The 17,496-nt window shown below is 37.8% G+C and overlaps 1 protein-coding gene across 2 annotated transcripts in view; it reads left to right on the forward strand.

Moving 5' to 3' along the window:
• The window catches only part of MBOAT1 (membrane bound O-acyltransferase domain containing 1), a 132,257-nt gene that overhangs the window by 100,066 nt on the left and 14,695 nt on the right, over positions 1–17,496 (forward strand). For both annotated transcript variants that reach the window (XM_060189305.1, XM_060189304.1), the window contains 4 exons: positions 3,362–3,417; positions 8,467–8,521; positions 11,354–11,537; positions 14,905–15,097. In XM_060189305.1, coding sequence (XP_060045288.1) covers positions 3,362–3,417; positions 8,467–8,521; positions 11,354–11,537; positions 14,905–15,097 — 488 coding nt within the window. The remainder of the gene's footprint in view (positions 1–3,361; positions 3,418–8,466; positions 8,522–11,353; positions 11,538–14,904; positions 15,098–17,496) is intronic.

Genomic DNA, 17,496 nt, shown 5'->3' on the forward strand with positions numbered 1-17,496 from the left:
CTCCCTCCCTCCCTTCCTTCCTTCCTTCCTTCCTTCCTTCCTTCCTTCCTTCCTTCCTTCCTTCCTTCCTTCTTTCCCCAGAGCACTGTTCAGCTCTGGCTTATGATGGTGGGGGGAGGCGGCGGAGATTGAACCTGGGACTTTGAGGCCTCAGGCATGAGTCTCTTTGCATAACCATTATATCTACACCTGCATAAAGCCAGATTGTTTTCAAAGCAGCTGTAGTACTTTATACTCCTATAGCAAGTATAAAGTTTCCAATTTCTTTATTTCTTGGCAATACTTGTTATTTTTAAACCATTAATTGATTAATATTAATATTAATTAACATTAATATTACCAGAGCACTGTTTTCAGCTCTGGCTTATGGTGATGTGGGGGATTGATCCTGGGATTCTGGAGCCTTAGGCATGATGGTCTCTTTGCATAACCATGTGCTATCTATAATACTTATTATTGTTTTTCTATTTATTTTTATTGCATTTTTAACAGGAGTGGGGAGTGGGAAAGACATCATCGCTATGGCTACCTAGTTCTTGTGAAGTTGTGATTTTATTTATGTTTCTATGGTGGATGATTTCTACTTAGCATTTTTGCATTCTCTTCTTTACCATTTGCTTATCTGTTTTAAACATATGCCCTTTCAGATTCTTGACTATTTTAAAATTGGATTGTCTTATTGAGTTGTAAGTGTTCTTTATATATTTTGGTACGAGTCCTGTATCAGATAAACACTTTGCACATATTTTCATGTGTTCTATGAGATGTCTTTACACTTTTTTGGTGGTCTGTGTCTCCTGAATAAAAATTGTAAGTTTAACCCATTTAGTTAAATTTTTTTTCCTTTTGTAGCTATAGTTTTGGTGTTACAAATGAGAACAAATCTAAGGTCCCAGTACGATAGCTATGTTTTCTTCTAAGACTTCTATAGTTTTCTCTCAAATTTAATGTTTGATCCATTTTTTTTTTTACTTTCATGGGAATAACTATTTTTATCATCATTGTTGAAAAGATTATTCCTGCCCCCCTACTGAATTATCTTGGCATCCTTGGTTTATATGAATACAACATCATAGACAGGTTTTCATTCGATAGAATTTCTTTCTATTCTTTTTGTCATCATCAGAGTTTCACTGACTTCTTCTTCTTCCCCTTCTTCTTCTTCTTCTCCTTTCCAGGTGAGATATCTGTCTAGCTCTGATGGGTTTGTTTTTTTCTCTTTTTTCTTTTTTCCCCCAAATTAAGACTGATGTTGGGACTGAGAGGTAGCTCACCAGATAAGGCACATGGGATGGCCCAGTTTTGAGCACAGTCATCACATAGGAGTGCCATGGCCCCAGGGAAAGCTATGTTCTGTGGTTGTTAGTCTATTTGTACTTGTCCCTTTTCCCTTTTCCTTTCCCTCTCCCTCTGATTGAAAAAGTTGGTCTGTACAAGGCTCTACACACACACACATGCACATGCACACACACCTCTCTCTCTCTCACTCTAATGTTATACATATACATATACATATACATATACATATACATATACATATACATATACATATACATATACATATACATATACATATACATATACATATATTTGTCTCTTATTTTAGGTAGTTGTATTTGGGATAAAGAAGTCAAATATCTAGGCAGAACCTGGCTCCTTGAACCAGTGCAGCTTTTTTTTTAAATGTATATTTGAATTTTCTTTAATTTTTTTTATCTCTTTTATGTTTTTACTTATTTTCATGATCTCCCCCACAAACTTACCCTGAATTATTTTTTAAATAAATATTTTTTCCCTTTTTTTAATTTAAGAAAGGATTAATTAACAAAACCATAGGGTAGGAGGGGTACAATTCCACACAATTCCCACCACCCAATCTCCATATCCCACCCCCACCCCCCCCCAATAGCTTTCCCATTCTCTATCCCTCTGGGAGCATGGACCCAGGGTCATTGTGGGTTGCAGAAGGTAGAAGGTCTGGCTTCTGTAATTGCTTCCCCGCTGAACATGGGCATTGACTGGTCAGTCCATACTCCCAGTCTGCCTCTCTCTTTCCCTAGTAGGATGGGTCTCTGGGGAAGCTGAGCTCCAGGACACATTGGTCTTCAGTCCAGGGAAGCCTGGCTGGCATCCTGATGACATCTGGAACCTGGTGACTGAAAAGAGAGTTAACATACAAAGCCAAACAAATTGTTGAGGAATCATGTACCCAAAGGTTGGAATAGTGGAGAGGAAGAGTTAGGGGGGTACTCACTGCAAACTCTAGTGTACTTCTGCTTTCAGGTATATATTTTGCAGTAGTTTACGGATACGTGTGAACATATGCTCTCTCTCACAGAAACTGGTGTATATCTAGGTTATGGGACTTAGTTAGAAAGTGAACCACCTGAGATGGAATTAGAGTATACTATGAAAGGAAAGGTCTCACCCGAGTAATGAAGCTGAAGGGTTGTCATTCCACAAGTGAAGTCTCTGGACACAGTCTGAAGTGAAGCATGTTGAGGTGGACATCATGTTGGTTAGGTTGTGATCGGCAGATGCAATATTATTTGATATGGATTGGGAGAGGCATACGGGAAAGTGGGTTCTATCCAATGGTTCCAGTACTGGGGGAAGTAGAGGCTCTATAGTGGAGATGTGAGGTTCCTGCTGTCTTAGGGTTCAAAAAGACAATGGATAGTTAATGTTATCATCACATTATTTGGTAATTGGGTTAACTTTGAAAAGTCCTTTTGTTAGGGTTTGCTGTACAGTACCCAGTATCTTGTATATAGCTGTGCTATTGGTTGCTTCTGATCTACTTGATCTAGGCTTTTGAGAGAGTCTGCATATCAATTACACAGCCTATATATCGAAAAGATTCAGTTTGTGTTTTGAAAAACTTTGAGACATACGATTAATTTTCCCCCTCTCATATTAATTAGTGATATACACAAAACACATTTATCTTTTAAAGCATTCTTATTTGACCCTACTTTTAGACGTAACTTTATGTAGCAAAATATTTGACCTTTTCTTTGTTTTCTTGTGTGTGGGATTCTAGAACATGTTAAGAATGTAGATGATAATTTTCTGGATCTGAAATACAATCTGAAGTTCTACATTTCTAATAAGCTACAGATAGTGCTGACTGATCCTGGACTTTAAATTTTGAATAACAGCAATAGGAACTTTCCACTATCATCTCAGTATTGTTTCTACTTGTTTAAGTTTAAGAAAGAGATATATACATTCTTTTGGATTCAGTGCATTTGCATTTAATAATTTTCAAGAAGAGAAGTCACCATGTGGGGAAAACAGGACAAATGTTTTATCCAGTGGTGTTCTTGCCAATCTCATTGCTTTTTGATCTTTCTTTTAGACCTCTGATGATTGTCACTCAGAAGATCACGACCTTGGCATTCCAGCTTCATGATGGTGAGAAAAGAATGATTTTCATTATAAGAGTTAGCTTTAAGTTCAGAATGCTTCTTCTGCACTATATATACAGGCCAAAGTCAAACAAGTGTCGGCAGATCTTACTGTATCAAAAATTTCCAAGCTTCTTTTATCTTGACCTTTTACTTTTCCAGCTATTTACCATTTCCTTTCTGAATCTAGTCTAAATGTACTGAAATATTTACATAGAAAATAAAAGTTTTCTGCCTACCTTTACAATGTTTTGCATTTTAGTTACTTGATGTTACTCTTTGACCTTCATTTCCAAATACATTAGAAAGAAATGAAATTCTTTTTGCTGCCCCACCTCGCTCCATTTTTTTTTTGTGGGTGCCCAGGCTTTACTGCTTCAGGCCAACTTTGTCAGATAGAAAGAACCATTAAGCACCCCCCCCCCCCCACAAACCCACTTCCTAAAGAGGAAAAAAAGGAAAAGAAAAAGGAAAAACAAAAGGAAAAATAATACAACACTGAAGCACCCCCAATGTGGTGGGAGCCAGTCTTTGCTTTGTTTAAAACCTTTACTCTGTTTCAATCTCTTAAAAACTCAAGAGATAATAAAATGTTAAATAACACTGGCTCGTTGACCACTTTTAAAAATGATATTTAAATTATTTTGGTTGGATTTAGGAAATCATCTAATAAGATTAAACTGACTCTATAAAAAGTTGTGAAAGGAAGAATGCTTTGTTTGTATAAAACTGAGTGTTTTCTTTGCTGAGGCCCTTCCTGCAAATGGACAAAAAAATGTGATTTCAATCCTTTCAGTTGGTTGGAATATCTCAATATGGGTTTAAGAGATGCCAAGTGCAATTAGTAAAATTATATTCTGTGGATTTGTACTCCTCTGGTAAACAAATTTCAAAGTTGAAACTTCTTTATGTGTTGATAGGTTGAGAAGATTTCTGTTCTTTACCAGCTGGTTTTCTTGTTTTGCCTTACAGCTTAGGAACTGATTTAATTTCATCTTGACCCTGTGTATTACTGAAGTCCACACATGAAGAGTTAGTCATTCTGTAGAAAACTGTGTAGTTTTACACCAGGGATCTTTTTATTATTATTATTATTATTATTATTATTATTATTATTATTATTATTATTATTATTATTATTATTCTGGGTGACCAGCTGTCTTGGTTTGCTCACAAATAAAGGTTATCCTAGGATATGAAACTTTGAGTGCCTGAATTGGGAAAGTCCTAGGCAACTGAAGTGAATTGATTACCTGAAGGATACATGTAAATGTACTTGCAGTTGTTAGAAACCAAAAGCTAAAATCAATTTACTACTATTATTTTGATTTTCAGAGATGTACTATTTGATGCAATCATAACCTAAATAAATAATAATAAAAAAATGAGAGTGATTTTGTAATACTGCATCTTTTTTTCTCTCCCCCACTTTTAAATACTTAGGCTTTTAAAAAATATTTAATTATTCCCTTTTGTTGTAGTTATTGTTGTTATTGATGTCGTCATTGTTAGATAGAACAGAGAGAAATGGAGAGAGGAGGGGGAGACAGAGAGGGGGAGAGAAAGATAGACATCTGCAGGTCTGCTTCACCTCTTGATGCCCCTGCAGGTGGGGAGCCGGGGTCTTGAACTGGGATCCTTGTGTGGGTCCTTGCGCTTTGCACCACCTGCACTTAACCCACTGCGCTACCACCCAACTCCTATACTTAGCCTTTTTCAGCCCAAGTTAATTATATTTTTAAACATTTTTTCCTTTCTTTTATGTGATAGAACAGAAAAATTGAGAAGGGAGATTGAGGGAGACTGCTATATTACTTTTGAGCTTCCCTTCCTGTTCCACACCCCCCCCCAACACACACACGCACACAGGTGAGAACTGGGGCCTTGAACCTAGATCTTTGTACTTGGTAATTTATACACTCAACTGGTTATTCTATTGCCAGGCTCTAAATTTATTTATTTATTTATTTTTAATTTTATTTATTTTATTTATTTATTCCCTTTTGTTGCCCTTGTTGTTTTTTTATTGTTGTAGTTATTATTGTTGTTGTCGTTGTTGGATAGGACAGAGAGAAATGGAGAGAGGAGGGGAAGACAGAGAGGAGGAGAGAAAGATAGACACCTGCAGACCTGCTTCACCGCCTGTGAAGGGACTCCCCTGCAGGTGGGGAGCCGGGGTTCGAGATCCTTATGCTGGTCCTTGTGCTTTGTGCCACCTGCGCTTAACCCACTGCACTACAGCCCGACTCCCTAAATTTATTTTTAAAGCATTCTTTGTGTACTTTTTTTTTCTTTTATTCCTTTTGGAGTATTTCTATTGTGGCAAACTGCTTTTTCTTTTCTTCCTTTTTTTCTTATATGTGTGAGGGACAAATAAATTCCAGAGGGGCTGGCAGTGGTACATGTGATTGAGCTCACAAATAATAATGTGCAAGAACTTGGGTTCAAGCTACTAGTCCCTGCCTGCTGGGGTCAGGGGTGGTAGGCTTCAGAAGGTGAAGCAGTGCTTCAGATCTCTCTCTCTTTCTCCCTCCCTTTCTCCCTGACTCCCTTCTCAGTTTCTCTACCTGTCCAATAGATAAATAAATAAATAAAATATTAAAAAGTAAATTAAAAAATTCCAGAAACATTCCACCTTGCTAGATAAGTTTTGAATTGCCATTATAATTGGTGATCACAAGCATTTTACACTGACCACTGACTGTATAGATTTTTTTAAATAGTTTTTGTTTTTTTATTGTTATTAGTGATTTAATAATGACTGACAAGATTGTAGGATAAGAGGGGCACAATACCATGCAATTCACACCACCAGAGTTCCATATCCCATCTCCTCCAATGGAAGTTTCCCTGTTCTTTATCCCTCTGGAATACGGACCAAAGATTTTTATGGGGGTGAAGAATGTGGGAAGTCTGGCTTTTGTAATTGCTTCTCCATTGGACATGGGCATTGACAGGTCTATCCATTCCCCCAGCCCCTCTCTCTTTCTTTCTTTCTTTCTTTCTTTCTTTCTTTCTTTCTTTCTTTCTTTCTTTCTTTCTTTTTAATAATATTATTATTATGATCCAGAGCACTGTGGATAGAACCTAGAACCTCAGGCATGAAAGTGTTTTTTATTATCTTTATTTATTGGATAGAGACAGCCAAAATAAAGAGAGAAGGGGGTAGTAGAGAGGGAGAGAGACAGAGAGAGACACCTGCAGCCCTGCTTATTTATTTATTCCCTTTTGTTGCCCTTGTTGATTTTTATTGTTGTTGTAGTTGTTATTGAGTAGGACAGAGAGAAATGGAGAGAGGAGGGAAGACAGAGCGGGGAAGAGAAAGATAGACACCGGCAGACCTGCTTCACCACTTGTGAAGCGACTCCCCTGCAGGTGGGGAGCTGGGGGCTCAAACCTGGATCCTTATGTTGGTCCTTGTGCTTTGCGCCCCGTGCACTTAACTTGCTGCACTACTGCCCAACACCAGTTAACTCAGTTTTCTAACCCTAGTCATTGTTGGCCTTTGCTTGCTTTCCATACTTTGTTTACCCCCTGTGGGTGAGATCATTCTGTATTTTCATTTTATATGTCGCTTTAATGTTTACTATAGGTCTACTTTATTGGTAACTAATTTTTTCATTGCTTGTCTGAGAAACTATTCATCCCTCTTTCAAATTTGATTGGTAGACTATTCTTGGGTAAAGGTCTTTTCTGTTCAAAACTTTGAATACCTCCTGCCAGTATTTTCTAATCTTTAGAGTTTCTGTAGTGAAATCTGCTGATAGTCTCATGGGAGTTTTCTTGTGGGTACCTCATATATTTTCTAGAAGTTACCTGTGGTCTCACCCCCACTGTTAAGTTGTAGACACAGAATTGTAAAGGGAAAGGGAGAGCCAGCCTTGCATTCCCTCCTGGTAGTCAGCAGCAGAGTGGTATTAGCAGTTAGTAGTGGCAATGGAGGTGCAGTAGTGATGATGAGAACACCTACCTGGCTTGACTGGGCTTGGGTGGGTGGGTAATCACACTGATACCAGTAGGGAAAATGATAGGATATGATGACAAGACTACCATGACAGGAGTCTGGCTGAACTGTGTGACACCGAAGTGGAGATCAGATCTTTATCTCAGATATTAAAGTCATCACATGGATTCTTTTCTTTTCTTTTCTTTTTCTTAGTTTATCTGAACAACATTATTTCTATTCTGGTTTCCTCATGTATATTATAGGTTTTTAATTGTTATTGTGATGGTGGTGGTGGGAGAAAATAGAACCTCTGAACATCTAGGTTTATATTTGGCTTCTGTTGATTCAAGATGACTTCTTAGTTTCTTTGAGTCTAAATTAACAGTAACATTTTACACAAAGCACATGTATGACTTGGTTGGAAGTTTTTCTGGCATGGATGTGTTTTAAAATAATAAAAATCTATGCATAGCTCCTTTGCCCTGCATTCAGTATTACAGTTCTTGCTTTTTGAAAGGGAAAGTTCCTTTTCCCTCTCTTCTTTACATTCCACACCCAGGTTCTCAGCTTGTAGCAGGTATCTGTGCTTAAGGAAGTATTTTAAGTAATACAAGTAGAAAAGGCAATGTGAAACAGTGGGGTAGCAATGAAAACATAAAACTTGGTGAGGAGTGTAGGACTTGTAGTAGATTATCTGGGATTAATTTAATACTGTGCAAATTAAATAGGAAATACCTCTGAATGTTCTCTTCATAATAACCTTCCCTCCTCATACGTGTACTTGAAGTCAGCCCTTTGATGGGGGAGAAAGTTGAAGAGACAGTACAGTTTCTACCACACATGAAGCTTCCTTCCCTTATTCATGATGTTCTTATGATGGTTGGGGTTTTGAACCCAGGCCCTTGCACATCACTAAGTGTGTATTCTACTGGGTGAGTTGTCTACTATCCAATTTACCTAGAGAATTTAAAAACAAAATAACAAATTGATTGACTCTTTATGACTTTAGAGGTGAAAATAGATGACTTTTTTCAAATGATTTTTATAAAATTCTTAAGAATTATTTATCTATACCAAATATCCTATTGCTAATTTTTTTTCTTTGCATAGGACTAGGTCAAAGAGTTGAGGACCTCTCTGCTGAGCAATATCGACTGGCTATAAAGTAAGTTAAATTTTACAATATATTCACAAGTCCTTTGTCACTGTTAGATATTTTTATTATATTATCTTGTTTTTATCAATATTAACTAGATAAAGACAGGGAAATTGAGAAGGGAGGGTGAGATAGAGAGAGAAAGAAACCAGAAGCTCTACTTCACCACCCCGCAGATGGGTTCCAGGGACTTGAACCCAGGTCCTTGCATACTGTAATGTGTAACCAGATATGTCACTGGTTGGTCCCTATATTATTTATTTTTTTATCAGAGCACTGCTCAGTTTTGGTTGATGGTGGTGTGGGAGACTGAACCTGGAACTTCAAGCCCTCAGGAACAAAAATCTTTTTGTATAACCATTATGCTATCACTTCAGTCCAGCCCTCAGTCTTTATATTTGTATATTCCATTGCTTTCAACAGTATTCCACTGTTTATTATAAAAAAATTGCCATGATAGACACATAGATTGTCTACCAATCTTTGGCTCTTATGAATGGTAAGTAGTGAATAACTTTCTTTACAAGTCATTTTTAGTGGGTTTGGATGTAGTTGTAGGACATACTTCCAGAAGTGGGATTATCAGGTCAACAAGTAAATAGTTGTATAATTCTGTTGGGTTGTAGGAAAAGAAAGAATATAAAAAAATACATCATGATTCTTCTGACAACCAAATATTAGTTTTGCAGTTTCCTTCATAGGAGTTTAATGTATTTTCTGAGAATAATTTTTATTATGTTTCTGGGGGTCCTCAAAGAATTATCAGGGCCTGTCAATTTAGTTTAATGCTAACCTGAGAAATGACAGAAAATAGGGTACACACACACACACACACACACACACACACACACAGTCAGTTCTCTGCTTTTAGGGCAGAAGTAGGAAGTGTTGGCCTATGGGGCACATATGGCCCACAAAATCTGTTATGACCCTTCCAAGGCAGATGAAGGCAGTACTTGGAATTCAATAAATGTAGGAGCTTTTTTTTTTTAATTTTTAAGTTTACAATTTTGTTTGGCCCATGAATGATGCTATAAATCTCTAAATGATCCTCAAATTCAAGGGACAGAATTCTGCTACCTTCAAGTGTATCTTTGGAAAATAGGTTACTGTTAGTATTTGGTGAGATAATTCACTTGGGAGGTCCCCTGCTTTGCCACTCATATGACATAAGGTTTTATATATTTATTTTACTACCACAAGCCCTATTTTCTATTATTTTTCAGCATCAAACCATACTTATATGTACCTCTTTGAGGACCACCAAGAAACATAATAAAAATTATTCTTGGAACACTGACATTAAACTCTAGCAGAGGAAATTGCAAAACTAATAATTGTCAGAAGAATCATGATGCATTTTTTAAAATATTTATTTATTCCCTTTCGTTGCCCTTGTTGTTTTATTGTTGTAGTTATTATTGTTGTCATTATTGTTGGATAGGACAGAGAGAAATGGAGACAGGAGGGGAAGACAGAGAGGGGGAGAGAAAGATAGACACCTGCAGACCTGTTTCACTACCTGTGGAGTGACTCCCCTGCAGGTGGGGAGCCAGGGGCTTGAACCGGGATCCTTATGCCGCTGGTCCTTGCACTTCGAGCCATGTGTGCTTAACCTGCTGCGCTACTGCCCGACTCCCACATGATGCATTTCTGTATATACTCTTGTGGTAGTACAAACTATGGCACTGGGGCAAACTTCATTGCTGTGGTATCTCTTATCTGTATTTTTGCCTCTTTCTATCTGAAAAACAAATTGGCTTGGAATGCTAAAGGTGGGCAGAAGGAAAAAAAAAGAGATTATTTCATAGGAGGACTCTTGGAAGTAAAATCTAGATTAGCTTTAAAGTAGCCTCTTATTAAAAAGGCCTAATCTATGAAGAGTAGAGCAGAGCCATCATCCAGAACTGCCTACCTCTGATATCAGGAGACATAGGGTAGCTTGTTCCTGCTAATGTTTCATGGATCCTTCTTTCTGTAAGAGAGAGGACCTCTGTCACCTTTACCCCTCCTTTCCTCTTCCCCGAGTCCTCTGAGCCAAAAGCCTTTTAAGTTAGTACATTAGTCAGAACCCCTGAGTCATTCCACTTACACAGGTGATGCACATGCTAGCCATACATTTCTCTTTACCTTCTCTTTTACTAATATGCTTTATGTTTGTTTACTTGTTGAGCCTTGAGGAACCCAGAGACCTATAGAGTGATTTCTTTTCTCCTCCACACCATTAAAAGCACTATACAGAGCTGGTCTCTACAGGATTTTTTTTTTCCTCTTCCACTGACCTTGTCATAAAGAACATCATGTCGGGATGCCAAAGCAGTCAAGAGATCATTTCAATGGTAATTTTGTAGTGGTAGAAACTGGTCCCACCCTTCATTTGTTTTGTATTTACTTTGGCAGTCAGGAGTTTTCCCCATTTCAAAGCATCTGGATCAGCTAACATTAGGTCACATTCCCACCCTGCCTTTTGCTTATTACGTTCATTTTTTTGCTTTTAAGCAGTTAAGACTGATGAGAAAGCAGCCTTTCCCTGCCTCACATTGCCTTTGCCTTTGACCCTACTCTGTTTTTAGAAGTAATCCCCCAGCAGGGGGTGCCACAAAGCACTGAACCTTCTCTGAAGCTACTCACTGCTCTTTAGCTTTTCCTCTCAAAAAGATACTTCCTGCCACCTGACCCCCAGCCACTTTTCTCTATTAGATGGATTCATTAAACAGAAAAAAGAAATATCATGTGATGTTTAGTAATTTACAAAGGTAACATCTGTACTTATGGTTTGCTTATTTGCAAATAAGAAAGTTAAAATTATAGACTAAAGCTTTCAACTTTTTATTTTCACAGAGTAAAACCCTCTTTATTGGAATACTTAAGCTATCTTCTCAATTTCATGAGTGTCATAGCTGGGCCTTGCAACAATTTCAAGGACTATGTAGCCTTCATTGAAGGGAGACACACACAGATGAAGCTTCTGGAAGTGAAATGGAAGCTAAAAGGTTTCCACAGCGTGCCAGAGCCTTCTCCCACTGTAAGTTTTTAGTGCCAACAATTTACCCAGAGGTGTGGAAAACTGGGTTTTGCTGCCAGCTTGATTCTTACTAATACTGTTCTAATTAAAAAGCCAAACAGTTTACCAGAAAGTTTGGCAAATAACATTGCCTCCCATTTGTTTTAAAATACCAGTCTTGGTACTCATTTGTGGCACTCACTAGTGTTTGAGCAACAGATGTTTATTTCATAGAGAAGCTTGTTGGTTGGGAATATGAAAGCAATCAATCCATTAGTCAGCCAGTCAACATCTAGTGCCTACGTCGTGCTAGCTAACACATTCAATTTTATGAATGTCTTCACTTTAAGAATAGAAATTCATGTGTAATCAAAGGGTGATATGACATAAATGGTGGAGCTGAGAAAGCAAGAGTCACAATAAATATGCTTTAATTAAAAGGAAACCAGTTATACATGGGCATGCCTGAGGCCTGAGCCTTAAGAGGGTTTTGGATGGCTTTTTGAAATACTTAATTTTAAAAATTCTTTGAGAGGCCAAGGGACTGGGAGATGGCTCATCCAGTAGAACACACACTTCCTTATGTACCAGGACTTGGATTTAAGCCTCCAGTCATCCACATGGGGAGATGGCAGCACAGGGGGGAGCTTCATGAGTGGTGGAGCTCTCTCTGTCTATTTGGAAGAAAGAAAAAAAGTCTGCTAGGAGTGGTAGAGTCATGCAGACATGAAGCCCAGTAAAGCTATGGTGGGGTATTGGGTTATGACCAGAGCTTGTCTTTGCTTCAGTATACACTGTACCTGAGTTCAAATCTGGAGCCTCATGAATGTAAGTCTTATGCTATTTTACATTCTGAACCACTAGCCTGGCCATAGTTTTTGTTATCTCTGGGGCTTCGCTATCCCAGGTCAACATTTTTAAAAAAAATTTGATTAGTGACTTAATACTGGTTTACAAAATTATAAGACTGTAGAGGTATACTTTTATACCATTCCTATCACCAGAGTTCTGTATCCCTATTCCCTGCATTGGGAGTTACAGTAGTTCTCCTAAGGTTGCAGAAATGGGTTGACTATTTTTTCTATAATATATCTGTCTGTATTTATATGTATTTGCTTTTTTTCCCCCCCTATGGTCTTGTCTTCTCTTTCTTTCTAAGTCACACCTATACCTATCACTACTTCCAAATGTCCTTCCCTTTTTCCTCCTAACATTCTCCCCGTCTGAGAGTATGGACAAACATTCTTTTTGGGGTGCAGAAGGTGAGAGTTCTGCCTTCTGTAATTGCTTCTCTGCTGGACATGGATGTTGGTAGGCTGATCCATACTCCCAGACCAGGCCAACTTTTTTGGATAGAAAGAGAGACAGTGGTCCGGGAGGTGGCGCAATGGATAAAGCATTGCACTCTCAAGCATGAGGTCTTGCGTTTGATCCCCTGCAGCACATGTACCACAGTGCTGTCTGGTTCTTTCTCACTCTCCTATCTTTCTCATCAATAAGTAAATAAAATCTTTTAAAAAATAAAGAAAAAGAGAGACAGAAAGGCACTGTAGCTTCTTTCAAGGCTGGACTCAAACTCAGGTTATGCCTATGACAAAGAGAGCTTTAAGTGAGTTATCTAAGTGAGACAGTGAGACTTAACATCTTTCTCTCTTTCCTTCTTTCTTTCTTTCTTTCTTTCTCTCTTTCTTTCTTTCTTTCTCTCTCTCTCTCTCTCCTTCTTTCTTTCTTTCTTTCTTTCTTTCTTTCTTTCTTTCTTTCTTTCTTTCTTTCTTTCTTTCTTTCTTTCTTTTGCCTTCAGTCACTGTGGCTGTGTGCTGGCACTATGAATCTACTGCTTCTGGCGGCCTCTTTTTGTTTCTCGGTAAGACAGAGAGAAATTGAGAGGGGAGGCTGATAGAGAGAGGGTGAGAAAGATAGACACCTGCAGACCTGCTTTATCACTTGTGAAGCGACTCCCCTTCAGGAGAGGAGCCGGGGGCTGGAACCCAGATCCTTGCATGAGTCCTTCCATTTTGTATTATGTGCCTGTGCGCCACTGCCCAACCCCCATATTTCATTTTTAATCTGACTTTTATCAGTCTCAAATTAGTCAGCTTAAGGACAGCTTACTGAACCTTGAAAATATGTTTGTCAAACATGCTCTATTGAAGGCAATTTGTAACTGATTGAGGAAATGGGAGACAGTGAAGATAATATGAGTTAAATATTTTATAAATGCTTGCTAAAGTTTAGGCAAAATTAACCACTTAAATATTTAAGTGAATCAAGTGCACATTCTCAGTTTTGACATAGTTGGGTCCTGGCACTTTGTAGTTGATCAAGTGGCTCAGTTCCAGCTGCTGTGTTGATTTAATCTCATCACCATGGTGATGAAGCACCAAAGCAATCACAGGTGTTTCTAGACAGTAATTGTCACAGTGATTCTTTTGAGTTTCACATGCTTTTATTTAGAAAATAATATCATCAGGGAGTATTAATGTCACTTTCCCAGAAGACTCACATTTTTTTGCATGTGGAGTGGTGAGCTTATGTTTGACTAAGAGCACATTGTTGGGAAGGGGATGATTACCGTTTGCAGGTAACTCCTCAATCGTATTGTTCTAATTGTGTCTAAGTGTGGTGAACACTTACATGAACTAGATCCTATTTTCAGAACTTCATAAACATTCATACTTTGAAACCCCAAGTCTCCCTCCATGCAGATGCTGTTGCTAGTCTCATATTTCAAACAAAAGTGCCTCCCCCCCCCCTTTTTTTTTTTTTTACAAGATTGGGAACTATAATTTTCTTGCTATTAAATTACATTCCCTGGAGTGTCAGGGCAACTGGGAAAAAAATCACTGTACCTGAGGAATGTAAAACATCGGTGCATCTCACCTCCAGAGCAGACTATATGTACCATGTTCTGGAAGTTTTTATAAAGGTTCCCTTTAGTTCCCCATGTCCTGGCTCAGGCATTTCATCTCTTACACAGACAGATTTTTTTTGTAACTGTGCCTGTTTCCTGGGCTGTGTTGGCTGCAGAAGTGGATGGCAAATGGTTATTTTGCCTCTCCGCCAGCCTGTAATGTTCTCTATTTTTATGTTTTTGTGTTACTAAAACCACTTTCCCTTTGTTGGTAGAATTTGTTGGTAGAGGTATGCTTCTATTTTGGATGCATTTAGTCCTCAAATGTCACTCTGTTTTACATTTAAATATAGCCCATATGCCCTTTATTTGATTTGTGACATGAGGAATGCCGGGTATCACTCCTTCTAGGGAAAATTGCCAAAGCAGCTATTGGAGCAGCTTTGTTCTTAAGGTGCCCCTGCCAAAATTCTTTTCCTCATACCAGAGATCTCTGAATGCTTACACTGGTTTTCCTCCCCACCCCCTTATTTTCAGGGAGCTGTGATACACAAGTTGTGCATGACCTTGGTGTCTCTCCTTTTGTTTTTGACGCTCACGAGGACTTTCCCTGTCACTTGCCTGGTTGATGATCAGTTTGTTCATAGAGCAAACTTTTTGACTCGACTCTGCTACTTATATATTGTTATGCAAGCCTCAAAGCCCAAATATTACTTTGCATGGACATTAGGTAAGTTTGATGGAGCAGCCTGGCCCTAAATGAATATAGGAAAATGGTTCTCCTTAGATAGTAACCAGAGAACATTTGGCCACTTAAATAATAGTAACAAAACAAAAGAAGGCTGGTACGTAAAGGAAGACAATTGAGCTGGCAACTTTATTTACTTTGCATAGTAGCTCTTTCTCTCCCATCATCTATAAACCCAATTATCTGTAATTAGGAGAAAAGCAATCCCATTGTTCAAATACAGTGCTATTAGCAGATATCAGAATTTGAAAGTTATTACCTCTTCCACTAATCATACATGGCCATTTGTGATTGAGTGCTTGGGAATTTAGTATTATTCCAGAATTATCTAAGTTTAAATTTCATATAATACAACATACACAGTGAACACTCTGGTGTTTTTTCTTTAAGAATTTGCTGATTAAGCTTTATAATGTCTTAGAAACTAGACTTTTTTTTTTAACTGTTGAACTATTAGGTTATGACTTCTAGTAGTGCCATTGAACCAGGGATTTCAGAGCCTTTGAGCATGAATATCTTTTTGTATAATTTTTATGCTATCTCCCTGATCTCCCAAAGTAGAAAATATAACTTAATTGGTTTTTGTTACACTTTTCTATGAGGCAGTTTAGTCACTAATTAAGTTTTTATCTCATTCCTCTTCAATAATTGTTGACTAGAAAAATTGAAAGCTTTGATCAAGTGAGCAGTAACTTCATCTACTTAGTTCTAAAAATAGTGAAGCATTTAGATAAGGCATGGCAGCATTGTCTATTTCATACTTGAAATCCTATCAGAAACGAGAATTTAACATTTTGACTGAAAGTGACCTGTGCTTGACATCTAAGAGTAATGTCTTAGTTTAACTGAAGAATGCTTAGCCAATTATTCCATATATAAGAATTTAGCAAGTAAATACCTTCTTTCAGCTTATGCCAAGATTTTAGTCCCAAATTAGTAGCTGCTGAATTATTTTATTATTGTGGTAAAATAAGTATAATATAAAAATTACCATTGTAATCTTCTTTAGGTATACAACTTCAGGCTTTAAATTCATTCATAACATTGCACAATTATCACAAGCATCAATCTCCAGGATTTTCCAGTTACTTCAAAATGAAACTATCCATTCAACAGTGATTTCTCATTTCTCTCTCTTCATAGAATCTGACCCTGCATTTTTTAAAAAAGGTGATGCACACTGCCCATTGCAGATTTTTTTTCTTTTAGTTTCAGATACAGAGTGAGGTAAGAGAGAAAAGGAAGAATACCATAGCACAGCTCTACATCATGGCGTTCCTGTTGATGTTTCCATGTAGTACCAGGTGTTCAAACTCAGGCCCTAGTACATATAACATTGTGTACTTTACTGAGTGAAATACCTTCATGTCCTGGCCCTAATAGATATTTTTCAAGAGTTTTAAGTATTAAATGACAAATTGTCTGATGTAGTATTTAGACAACACTTGGAAAGAGAGATCTGACTTTAAACATTTCTCATATTTGCAGTTTGAGAAATTTTGTTTCTCATCACATTAGTTTAATGCAAGGAGCTCTTATTGAGTATTGGCTTCTGTGCTATGAAGTATTCAGAGTTAAGTTATCTACTCCACTCTCAAAATTATTTATTATGTTTTGTAGGAACACAGATATATAGCAACCAGGCAAAAGTGGTCAAGAAGTGTCCTAGGGAGTCAAGCGGTAGCGCAGCGGGTTAAGCGCACATGGCGCAAAGCACAAGGACTGGTGTAAGGATCCCATTTCGAGCCACGGCTCCCCACCTGTAGGGGAATCGCTTCACAGGCAGTGAAGCAGGTCTACAGGTGTCTGTCTTTCTCTCCCCGTCTCTATCTTCCCCATCTCTCTCCATTTCTCTCTGTCCTACCCAACAATGACGACATCAATAACAACTACAACAATAAAAAAACAAGGGCAAATAAAGGGAAAATATTAAAATTTTTTTTTAAAAAAGAAGTGTCTTAACAGTAGATATACAGAGATGATAAATATGTAGTGGCCAATAATGGAGGTTTCAGAAGTTATTTATGTTACTCATTTTTCTGCAGTTGTTCAATTTATTTAAATATTTTGCTTTATTTTATTTTATTTTATTTTTCTTATATGTAATAGAGAGAAGTGGAGAGGGGGAGGGAGATAAGAGAGAGAATGGGACTGAGACATTGCTTCAGCACTCGAGAAGCTTTCCTCTTGCTGGTGAAGACTAGGGGCTTGAACGTAGGTCCTTGTACGTGGTAACACTTGTGCTCTATTAGGTGTACCACCACCCTTGTTATTTTTAGTTTTATCTTAGTAAGTAAGTATGATAACTACTCTGGTTGGAACTGTACTTGGAAAATCAAGTATATTTTCCTATGACAACTGATTAATGTTTTCACTTTGTT

The sequence above is a fragment of the Erinaceus europaeus genome, chromosome 4, assembly GCF_950295315.1.
Source record: "Erinaceus europaeus chromosome 4, mEriEur2.1, whole genome shotgun sequence".
NCBI classification, from domain to species: domain Eukaryota; kingdom Metazoa; phylum Chordata; class Mammalia; order Eulipotyphla; family Erinaceidae; genus Erinaceus; species Erinaceus europaeus.